Raw genomic sequence first — 12,533 nt, 5'->3', positions numbered from 1 at the left:
CTTTTCTGTTAAAAGAAGGTTCAAACATTCGGAAAACAGAAGAAACTCAGTCATGAGTATATCTGCTTAGTAGAAGATATAGGTAGAGATTGTCAATAAAGTATGTAAAAATATAGATACTTAATTATGGAAATTGTTGAGACCAATCAGTAGTAAAAATAAGATAAAATAAATAACATTGTGTTGATATGATGAGCATCATTTTTCTTCATCCATTGATTACAGAGTGAATAAATCATTCAATTAACCTCCCATTTTTGGAGCTAGTGGACATAACTTTCTATAAATCTGATCAGCTGTGGTGATTCAGCCTTATTTTCACCATCAGAATGGGTGGCTCTGAGAACATGTGATGCACTTCTAATCAGGAATGCAAGAAGTGGGTTCATCCCAGGTTCATCACAGGTAAATTTCAGAAATGTTTTCTCTTCCCTGGTTCCTCCATATTGTGTCTGTACATGAACCTCAGTCACACTCTTACATCACCCACACGAGATGGATGCCACCTGGATATAAAGTGCCATGGTCCCTGGATCAGTGTGAAGAACTGGGAAGAGATCTTCCCAGGTGCATGGATGGTGGGATTAAGCAAGCCTGGCACCAACACTTTCAGGACTCTTGTTCTTTATGTGTTCATTCTCATCCTCATGTAGCGGTTCAAGTTGTGTTATGTCACTTTCTTTGAAATAGCCTCACACAATCATCTAGTTATTGACGTGTTGGGCTGGTCAAATAGTTCATCTGGTTTTCCAGTAAAAGTGTTCCAGTAGCTCTCAGTTGTCATTAATGTCACTTGAAATGATGTTGTTAGAATGTATCATGGTAGGTCTCATATGGCCATTCTTTTAAAATGTATCAAAGTTGGTGAGTTTTGTGTAGTCATTTTTATGTTGAGGATAGAAGAAAATACACATTTTCATCAAATAATTTATAGTTTCAAAAAGATAAAAATGCAACACAGACACAAAGAGATGTTTCTGCAGTGTATGGAACTCATACACAGTGCATTTCTGCAGTGGTGTAACTGATGAAATGTGTCAAATGTTATTTGTGAAGTTTTGTAGTGGAAATTTCTCACTGAAAGTAGGTCCACAGTTGGGTAGACCAGTGATGTGGGCAGCAATTAAATCAACACATTAATTGAGAATGATCAGCATTATACCACAGAGGAGATAGCTAAAATACTAAAAAATATCCAAATTGATAAAGTTACTGATGTGTCTTTGTAAAATATTTTATTGATTATGCTATTACAGTTTAACCAACCCCCCCCCTTTTATCCTCCCTCTGCCCTGACCCCCAAACCCTCCAGCATCCCCTCTTAGTTCACATCTATGGGTTGTACACATAAGTTCTTTGAGTCCTCTGTTCCTTTACCATTTTTGTCTCTCCCCGTCTATTTTATGCCTACTAGTTATGATTATTCTTCCCTGTACATTTCGCCCACAATTCCTCCCTTCCCCTCCCCACTGAAATCCCTCTATATGATGTCCATTTCTCTGATTCTGTTCCTGTTCTAGTTGTTTGATTAGTTTTTGTTTTTGATATTTTTTCTTTTCTTTTAGGTTCATTTGTTGTTGGTTGCAAGTTTGTTGTCATTTTACTGTTAATATCTTGATCTTCTTTTTCATAGATAATCCCTTTTATCATTTCATATAATTATGGCTTGGTGATGATGAACTCCTTTAACTGTTTGCCTTTCCATTCTAAATGATAGCTTTGCTGGATAGAGTAATCTTGGATGTAGGTGCTTGCCTTTCACGGCTTCAAATACATCCTTCCAGCCCCTTTTTCCTGCAAGGTTTCTTTTGAAAAAAATCAGCTGACAGTCTTATAGGAACTCCTTTATAGGTAACTTTCTCTTTGTCTCTTGCTTCTTTTAGGATTTTCTCTTTATCTTTAATATTGGGTAACCTAATGATGATGTGCCTTGCTCTGTTCCTTTTGGGGACCAATTTCTTCGGGACTCTCTGGCCATCCTTGACTCCCTGGAAGTCTATTTCCTTTGTCAGATTGGGGAAGTTTTCCTTCATTATTTGTTCAAATAAGTTTTCAATTTCTTGCTCCTGTTCTACTCCTTCAGGCACCCCTATAATTTGGATATTGGAATGTTTCATGTTGTCCCAGATGTTTGTAAGACTCTTTTCTCTTTTTTGAATTCTTGTTTCTTCACTTTGTTCTGGTTGGATTGTTTTTTCTTTTGTTCCAAATCATTACTATGAGTCCTGGTTTCCTTCCTTCCACTCTTGGTTCCCTGGATTTTTTTTTTTTTTTGCTTTATTTCATTTTGGGTATCTTACACTTTTTTTTTTCATTTTTTGAGCAAGATGTTCAGTCAGATCTGTGAGCATTTTGATTACCAGGGCTTTAATTTTTTTTTCATCATATAAGTTGGGTATCTCCTCATCACTTTGTTCTGCTTCCAAGGTTTTTCTCTGTTCTGTATTTGGGCCATAATTTGTTTTTTCTTGGCACACCTGTTAAGTTTTAAGAGGGCCTTAGGTATTCACCCAGGCAGGAAAACCCTGTTTGCTGTGCTGAGGTTCTGCCTATGGGGGAGGGACAAGAGAGTGAACAATGTAACTCACTTGCTGTCTCCAGCACACTTTCCAAGGCACTCTCCTGTGGGACTGGGAGTTTCTCCCACTGTGGCAACCACCATAGTCCACTGTCAACTCTGAGTCTCAGTTTCTCCTTAAGTCAGCCTTGCCTGTGCAGCCTGCTGCCTCACAGCAGTTTTGCTCAGCCAGCTGGCCCACGTGACACGCTGCCTTACTGGTCTCGATGTTCTGACTCATTCTTTTCTTTAATTCCTTGGTTGTTGGAGTTCCATGCAGTTTGATTTTCTCATGCTTCTGGTTGTTCATTGATTTTAGATTGGTTTTTATCCTACTTTTGGTTGTGCGAGGAAGTGAAGATTTTCTACCTATGACACCATATTGGCCTGAACTCTGATGTGTCTTTTATTTTACAGAAAATGTTTCTTTAATTTTATAGCAAAAAACTAAATGGAATTTTTGACCAAACCACTGATTTGAATATAAACCCATCTTCTTTACTCTGGCATGCATAGATAGATAGATAGATAGATAGATAGATAGATAGATAGATAAAAAATAAATCTTACCATTTGGGATAAAGTGGGTAGAGCCAGATGGTGTTATACTCAGTGAAGTAAGTTAGACAGAAAAACTCAAATACTATATGATATCACATATATGTGGAACCTAAAGAACAAAATAAACATGCAGATTTATAAACACACTCCTAGAATCAGAGAAAAGACTGGTGATTTCCAGGTGAGTGGGGGTTTGGGAGCTTGGGTGTAATAGACAAAAGTATTAAGAAATACCAATTGGCAATTAGAGATTAAATACTGGGATGTAAAGTGTAGACAGTCTATAAAGTCAATAATATCTTAATAACTCTCTGTGGTGCCAGGTGAGAACTGCATATATTGGGCCATCAGATCACACATTGTGTAAATGTCTGATGGCTCTTCTGTAGCAAGAAGCTCAACTAAATTAATATATAGAACCCTCACTGGTGTGGCTCAGTGGATTGAGTGCTGGCCTGTAAACCAAAGGGTCACTGGTTAATTTCCCACTCAGGGCACATGTCTTGGTTTCAGGTCAGGTCTCCCATAGGAAGGGTGTGAGGGGCAATTAGTCATTGATGTTTCTCTCTCTCTTTTTCCCCTCCCTTTCTCCTCTCTAAAAATAAATTAAAATATTTAAAAATAATATAATATAATATAATATAATATAATATAATATATAGAATGTGAGCTGCAACTTAAAAAGAAAAAAAAATAAAAATTTCCCAAAACCCAGAGAGGCTACAGTAAGGGTGTGGGGCACAGTGTGACAGGCAGGAGGCATGGCTGAATTCCAGGACTGTGCTCACATGTTTCATCTTTAGTGTAAAAGTTCTGAACATCCTGTAGCTTTATGAGAGACTCCCCATGAGAACATTGGCCTAGTATTATTCCCTGATGGTTTCTACCTCAGTAACACACTGGGGGCTGCTAACCAGGACTTAGTATAATCTGATTTGTTGAAAGGTGTTTCCTTTTCCTCCCAGAGATTTGAACTCTGTGCAAGATACACATTCCATATCCCTTTGGAAAGTGTGCCTGTCACCAGCCTGGACATCCACACCTGGCTGTGTGTATCCCTCTGTCTCTGTGTGGTGTCACCTACACTTGGTGCTGTGATCATGATGCCAAGTAAATGACCATAGACCCCGGAGGCCTGTGACATCATAAGTTGGCTTCATACACTTCTGGTGCCCACTGTCCAGCAAGCACATATCTTGTTGCTGGTCAGATTGGACAGTAAGCTATTTGGGGCCAGGCTGACTGTTGGGTCCAACAGAGCCTCTGGTTAGATTCAGATAATGTGGGCCAGAGGTTTGATGGTTCATTGAAACTGGGCACAATATGTCTGAAAGAGACTCTGCCTTTTATCCATGGGAGAATATATTCTTTGTTACAACAGACTTGTCTAACTCAGAGCTTTCAGAGGCGCACAGAATCAGGAATAAAGAGTTTCCCAGAGGGACACTGTCACCAGAAGAGGAAACCAGGAAAGAAACCTTCAAAACGTCCGACTGCCCTGCTCCTTTCATGGTTCTTTTGTTCAGGGACCCTGAGCACGCTCCAGTGGTCACAGCCTGGGTTGTGTCCAAGAGGCTGAAACCGGTGACAGGAACATTTTTTTTTTCCTGTGCCCTCTATGCTGTGCTCCACTGCAACCCTGACCATAATCTAGGGGAGAGAGGGACATACCCAGTGTGTTTGTAGTTATCTGTTTCTGTAATGAGAACATGAGTGGGTGTCTGTACCTACAGGGTGTTATTGACCCTCTAGGGCTGTATGCACCCGATGACCCAGAGTATTCAATACAATAGGGAAGGGTGTGCTTCACCTGTGATATAGGCCTAGATAAGTTGAAGTGAGTCAGGTTCTACTTGAGGTGTCACAGACAACTGCTGCTAAAGTCTGTGTTGGGACCAAGACAACTATCGTGGATCCACACCGTCCTGTTCTGTCCCCTCTGTTATGAGTGGCATTTGTCTCTTTCCCATGGCTGCAGGGGAAAACCCTTCTGGGGATTCCAGTTCTGCTTCCCTGTAATGCAGCCACTGAGCCCAGAACTTGCCCATCTGGCTCCAGGATGGAAGTATATATGGAAGACACAGTCCCAAACCCAATTCTGTGTTGCTTGCTGGCAACTTCTCATCCCTTAACCAAGTGGTAAAAGAGAAAATAAAAAGGCCAGCTTGGTACACTGATCTGGCCAGCCTCTCTCAGTCTCCAGAGGGCCAAGTGACCCCCTTCACTCCTATGCTGTCTAAATGGGATGGCTGGGCCAAATGTCCACTCAAAGAAGTACCCCTTGACCTTGGAGGACTGCAGAACTAGCACAGTGCAGATATAGTAATTCAACAGGTGGAAGTGGGGTGCTGCCCGTGCACAGCAGGAGGCAATACTGGCCCTCTTCCTGAAGCCACACAGTTGAGACTCCCAGCGATTCTCTGCCAAGAGTCTGTCCAGAGAATAGAGAGCGCCTCCAAGTCACTACTAAGGGTACCAAGGAGACATCTTCTCCAGCCTAGACCTTTGCATGGCCCCTCAAGCAGTCACAATTCCTGGTGTTGTAACAATGGGGCCATTCCCTCACAGTGATGCTGCATCAGAATCTCCCATGTACCCCTAATCACCACAGTTTCCCATCACCAGATGCTATGTGGGCTTCCCTGTCCATTTTTGTTGCTGTGGATTGGGGACCCCTACACAGGGTGAGATCCCATGCTCCCAAAGTGAGGGACTTTCTTGCCACAATATCCTTTAGATTTCCCAATCACTGCACCTGTTGCATGGGGATCACCCTCCCCTTCTCCCCTCCTATCTCCCTCACTCCTCCCATCTTCTTGCCTCCTTCTGTTTACAAAGTTGAAGACCAGCCACCCATCAGCTGTTTTTTCATGTTGAATATTCTGGTCCAAGAAGTGGATAGAGCTCCATGCTTTCTTCATGGTAATGCTGTTTCAACATTAAATCCAATCTTTTAACAAATATTATGTTAGTGTTTAATTTTGTTCTGCCACTTGGAGAGGCAGGAGCCCATGACACAGTCACAACCTGTGGGTGATGTTTCTTTCCTAAGTATCTAACCTTGTTGTCTTGAATGTTTATAAAACATAATTCAGCATCTCCTCTACTTGCATCACTAACAGGCATGTGGGTCTTCTAAGGAGAGAAGGGAAAGGAAATGGGTCTCTGAGCCTGTGGATGCCAGAGGAAGCCTCAGAACCTGGCAGGAAATTACATCACCCCATTCTTTCCTGTTCTGCAGACTTGGGACTCAGCTGACATGCATCCAGGTTCTCCTACAGGATGCCCCTGGACTATGTCTCTGTGTCATCAGTGCACAGTAATACTTGGTTATATGTGAAAGGCCCATGCAGGAAAATGTGAGAATCATGTAGTTTTGGGGGTGTCCTTGCAGATTGTGAGGCTGGTCTTCAGAGATGAGTTACAATACTTAGCATTGTTCCACCAAACATCTGAGAGCAACTCTTGTGCCTTTCAGGGTGGATGACTGGACCAGCAGACACCCATATCAGTAGTCCTCAAGAGAACCCAGAGAAGGGACAGGTCAGCTTGAGGGTTCGGGTGTGTGTCATCAGCCCAGGGCCAGACTCCTCCTGGGTTAAGTGAAACACAGCCCCTGCTGAGAAAGGACAAGACAAGGTCAGACCCAGAGGTGTGAGCCTGGGAGAGAGCACACACAGTCAGTGGAACCCTGTGCACTATTAGTAGGGATGTGAATTGGTGCAGCTGCTGAGGAAAAGAATATGGATGTTTCTCAAAAATTAGAAAGAGAACTGCCTTATGACCCAGGCATTCCACCTCAGGGTATGTTTCCAGAAACACACACACACACACACACACACACACACACACACACATTATCAATGAATTTTATGTACTTCTATATTTATTTAAGCTTTGAATACAACACCCAGGCACAGATAAAATAAATGTTTATAATAGCATATTATTTGCCATAAAAATGAAAATCCCACCATTAGTGACAACATAAATGGACCTTGAGGGCATAATGGTGGGCAAAATAAGTGAGATGCAGAAAGACACATACTGTATGATATTGCATGTGGAATCTAAAATATCATTGTAGAGGTCATATCTGTGGTTACCTGAGGTGGTGTTGGGCAGTGAGAGACTTGGATGTTTATGATGTGAAGGTACACACTTCCAGTTGCAGCATAAGTAAGTCATGGGCATGGCATGGACAACACAGTGACTAGATTTAACACTCCTCTATGGTGTGTGTGATTTTTGTTCATGTGAGTAGATCCTAAATGTTCTTGGCACAAAGAAACCCTCATTTCCTTTCTTTTTCTTCTGTTATCTCTTCCTTTCTCTGCCTTTTCCTTTTCTTGTGCCCATATAAAATGACAGATGTATAAAAGTGACAACTGTATTTCTCTGGCAATCATATCACAAAATATGTGTGTCCAGTCATTATGCTGTGCAGCTTACAGTTAGACAGTGAAGAATGATCATACTTCTGTAGAGCTGGAAAACAAGTGGGCTGGAAATGAAAAGGTCTTTTCAAGGCTAGCATAGGATTGGCAAACGTGCATCTTAAAAGATGATCATTATTAATGGTAATTAGAGAACTCTAAGTCAAAACCATCATGAGTCCTGGTCCATGTACCTCAGTGGACTGAGTTCTGGCCTATGAACTGAAGGGTTATTGGTTTGATGTCCAGTCAGGGCACATTCCTGTGTTGTGGGCCTTATTGCCACTAGGGGAAACATGAGAGGCAACCAGGCATTGATGTTTCTCTCCCTCTGTTTCTCCCTCGCATCTCTTCTCTAAAAGTAACAAATAAACCCATTAAAAAACATAACAAGAGGTATTGTAACATCCATTAGGAAATCAGTATTAAAAAGAAAACTAAACAGAATAAGCATTTGCAAGAATATGGAAAAAATAGGAGCTCTTGAGCACTCACTAGAAAAGGGTACAAACACTTTTCAAAAATACAAAGTAGAAATGTCATATATTACAATTGGAATCCTGGGTGTATATCTAAAGTCATTTCAAAAGATGAGTACCCCTGATTTTAGCAGCAAATTCAGAAAGGGCAACAGGGGGAAAACAACCTAAATACCTTTTGATGGATGAAGGGATAAACAAAAGTGGTCCATACATACACTGGAGTATGTACACCATTGAAGATCGGGATCCTGTCAGATGTTTCAGTGTGGATGGACCTTGAAAACTTTATGATGAGAGAAATAAGAGAGTCACAAGAAGACACAGCTGTGTGATGCCACATACATAAGGCATCTATGTAGAATAGTCAAGGGTGTCAAAACAGAAAGCAGAATGGTGAGTGCAGGATCTGGGGGGAGGGGGAGGTGGCTTATGTGGATGACATGTCAGACTTTGCTGATACAAGAATTCTTCACCTTGTTCTATGTCAACATGAGTACACCTAACATGACTGAATTGTATATTTTGGGTAGGTAAGATGGTGTGTTTTTTTATTTTCTGCCACATTTAAGAATTTTAAAAATATATAAAACTTGATTCACTCTGTGCACATTTTCTTATGTACTGAAGAGTCCAACATGCATTTTATGTAGAACTGAAACAAAGACCTCTGGTCCTTTCTAAAAGGGCTTCTGATTGAACGCGTGCTCCCTCTGACCTTTGTTCTCCTGGGCAAGACCTGTTGAACATTAGGGCAATAGAGTCAGGGTCCCAGGGGATTTCTTCAGGGACCCACTGCACTCCCGATGAAAATCCCACCAACAGTGAAGCTGGAAACCCTTTGATCCAGTGGGAAATCGTGATTTCCTACTCACCCCTACACCCTCGAGACGGACATTGGAATCTGGCCTGGCATTGCCTAGCCCTCCGTGTGTGGTACAGTAACATAGGACTGTGTCCCCAGGGATCACAGAGCTCAGCTGCATGGGGAGCTGGAACTGGGAAGTGCCCTCAGGGTCAAGATTCTGCTCTGTAATGACAGTTGGGATGTGAACTACACCTGGCATGGAGCACCCCATCTTTGGAGCATCTCTCAGAGGTTCACTAGTCCTTCACCAGAACCATGAAGGTCCCTCGGGACAGGACACCGGGGGACAAAGAGGACTCTGTGGAGAAGGGAAGACTCTTTTCAGCCTCTTGGCATGCATCACCTCAGACTTTCAGATGCCAGTTTCTCTCAAGGAGAAGATCCCCCAGCACATTGTGTCCATGTCATGGTCTTCTGCGAAGACCCCTACTCAGCTGACAGTGAGGGAAACACAGGCTTTCTCCTGCACTGTGCCCTCCATGGGACCTCATTCTCATTGACATGTGGGCATCTTCCCTGCTTCTCAGGGTCTGTAACCCACTGATGATGGGGGTCATCATGCTGAGTCTCTCACACAGTGATGCACGGGCATACCCTCCAACATCAGGCCATTGATCTGCAGATAGGCCATGCTGATGGAGTGGTTCACAGAGAAGAAAAATCCTTCTGAGAAGCCCTGGCCATATGTGTACTTCTGAGAGTTTCCGTTGACCCAGCCCACATAGTGCAGGCCATCTCCCAGGGCCTGAACAATGCATAGCTGGTGAAGCCCCATACAGAAGGCTTTCAGGAGACCTGCACTGAGGCCCCAAGCTTCCTCAGCTGATCACAAGGCTACAGCAGCTGCACATGGGGGTGGCCACCTGTGGAGAGGAGGCAGGTGTGTGTGAAAATTCCTCATGAATGTTTCTGGCCCCCTCCTCAACCCAGTGTCTGAGGACAGCCATACATGCAGCCACTGGCACCAGGGCAAGGGCTCTCCAGCTCTAGTCCATGGTGAGGGCTGTGTCATCAGGACTAATAATGTAGGGGAGGGTGTGGCTGTGGGTGATGCTCTCAGGGCACAGACAGACTCACAGTTAACCTAGTCTAACTCTCCTCACTTGCATATTCATGACACTGGGCACTTTAAGGCTGTTATATGACCCCACCTTTGAGAGGGTACAGGGCACAGGGACCATTCTCAGTGGGAGAGTCAGGGCCCAAGTCTGCCAATGTTATTGGGTATAAGTTTCCTGCTGGCTCCTTGAGCTCTGTACAGACATAGCTCCTCCCAGTGAGGAACAAGCCCCCACAGGACATGCTCCTCATTGAGAACCCACCCATCGTTTAGTGACACAGTCAACCTGGACCAGTTCTGGGCTTTAATACTTGTAGGTTTTACTCCTTGGATCAGTAAGTCTTAAAATGCAGCACTGACTAGGTTTTAAAAAATCCCTGTCTCTAGATCCTTAATTTTCAGTTATCAATAAGCCCTACAAATGCTCTCACTGAGTGAGGTTTTCTTGTCTTATTGAGTTTGGTAAATTCTCTGATAGAATTGGATATTTACAGTCGCATCATCTCCAGATCTTATTTTATACATTTTTATGAAAAGAATAACAATGTCACCAGAGGACATCCCTCCCCAGCTTCCTCTGCACCTGCTGCTGAAGCACCTGTCCTTACATCACAGGGTCTGTGCGCCCCCTGCTGTCCAGCCCATGCCATGCAAGGGGGATATCCTGTCTGAGCTCACAGGGCATGGGCCTCTCAGCATCTCTAGTGTGGAATTAAAGGCTGCACCCTGACTTCAGCATGCTCCTCAATGCAGGGCACTGTGAAGCCAGCAGGGAGTTCCTTTGCTGGGGATGCCAGGGGAACTGACTAAGGTCACACCCCTCTGTCCAGAAACCCTCAGCAGTTTTGCGGGTCTCTGATGCCCTCAAGTTCCTCTGCTTGCAGGTCCCACCTGAGTATCCAAGCATGCCACCCTAAATCCACTGCACCTCTACTGCTGAATGTATCACACTCTAACACACACAGTGATGAGTTTCATTGTAACTACCCCAGTTCTCCCTTCTCCCCAGTTCCTAGCACCTGGGAAGGTCCGCACTCTCATCAAATTCAGTGAGTGGCTGACTGTGATGAGAAGAGAAGCAAACACGATTGACATGAAAGCTTGAGAGCACCTGCCCTTGCAGTTTCCTGCTCCCCCAGCACCTGGAACCTGAAGATTCTATGGTGAGAACACCCTAGCTCCTCGGGAGGAAAAAAATCAAAGGGCACCCTTTTCCAGTCAGTGTAGCCAACACTGACCTGGATTTTTTGGAGGTCTCTGATGTACAGGCCACAGGCCCCCATTCTCAGAGCACACAGCCAGGAGTGCCAAGGGCAGTGCCAAGGAGGACACTGGGTGGTGGTCACCAGTGGAGAAGCAGGTGCTGATGCAGGGACAGCAGAGACAGAAAAGTGGTCCTGGGAGTCAGAGTCTGTGGACCAGTGTCAGTGTAGCTTTCCACTGTCCCCGGTGTCCTCAGCGCCCCCTGGTGTCCTAGGCACCGCTGCACTCCAGCCCCCTTGTCTCCACACAGAAGGTTTGTGTCTGAGCTCACACTGGCTTCCCCTCACTGTGTCTCCTGCACAGTAATACACAGCTGTGTCCTCAGTGGTCACAGATCTCAGCTGCAGAGAGAACTGGTTCTTGGACGTGTCTCTGGAGATGGAGGTGCGGCTCTTGAGGGACGGGCTGTAGTAAGTGTTCCCATCATAACATATGCTCACAATCCACTCCAGCCCTTTCCCTGGAGGCTTGCGGATCCAGCTCCAGCAGTAACCACTGGTTGTGATGGAGAATCCAGACACAGTGCAGGTGAGGGAGAGGGTCTGTGAGGGCTTCACCAGTCCTGGTCCCGACTCCTGCAGCTGCACCTGGGACAGGACACCTGGCAACAAGTAATATCAGACCCTGTCAGTCATGTACAGTGACCACCATCCCATAGAACTCTGTCTGCCATCTGAGACACTCACCTTGGGGGACTGTCACCAGACACAAGAGGAGTCCCAGCACTCTCATCTTCTTCTAGACAGAGCTCTGCCTTCCCCAGAGACCTCTTTCCTGTGTAAGGAGACAGTTGTGAGCCCCCACAGCCCAGGGGAGGATGTAAACTGGATGTGAGAAAGAAATTTGCATATGAGGGATGCTGCCCTCATAAGTGAAGAGAGACCGAGGTCACTGTCCCATGTCCTTCTGGACCCTGAGCACAGTTATTCTGTTGGACTCAAAGGCATGAGTCAAGTTTGAGAAGTCAGTTGGGTTATGCAACAACTTTGAAACATGACAGTGGACAGCCCTTCTTTCTATGTTTACAAATTGAACCTCAACTGGATGAGGGACCATACTCTTTTAATTCCATGAACTATTCAAGTGGATATTAAAACAGATTGACATCATGCCCAAACACCTGCTCAAGTCCAAAAACATCACATGAAGTAGATTCATTGTTGTCAGATTGGAAAACATAATTTTATAACAACATAATTTTATAACACCTGATGTAAATTTTGTTGTAAAATAAAAAGTATTTTCCTTCACCTGGCTGAGGCCCCCTGGGCCTGCAGGTGGCAGTGCAGGTGCAGCCTCTGTCTCAGCC

The 12,533-nt window shown here is 44.3% G+C and overlaps 1 gene segment (V, D, J or C); it reads right to left on the bottom strand.

Moving 5' to 3' along the window:
• Positions 1-4,027: 4,027 nt before the first annotated feature.
• Positions 4,028-12,020, bottom strand: LOC114513989. The segment is given in 3 exon segments: positions 4,028-4,120; positions 11,512-11,825; positions 11,911-12,020. Coding segments are annotated over 3 exon segments (453 nt in total).
• Between the last annotated feature and the right edge of the window lie 513 nt (positions 12,021-12,533).

The sequence above is a fragment of the Phyllostomus discolor genome, chromosome 2 (assembly GCF_004126475.2).
Source record: "Phyllostomus discolor isolate MPI-MPIP mPhyDis1 chromosome 2, mPhyDis1.pri.v3, whole genome shotgun sequence".
Lineage (NCBI taxonomy): Eukaryota > Metazoa > Chordata > Mammalia > Chiroptera > Phyllostomidae > Phyllostomus > Phyllostomus discolor.
Note: the sequence above shows the minus strand (reverse complement) of the source record. Positions and strands in the feature narration are given on the sequence as shown.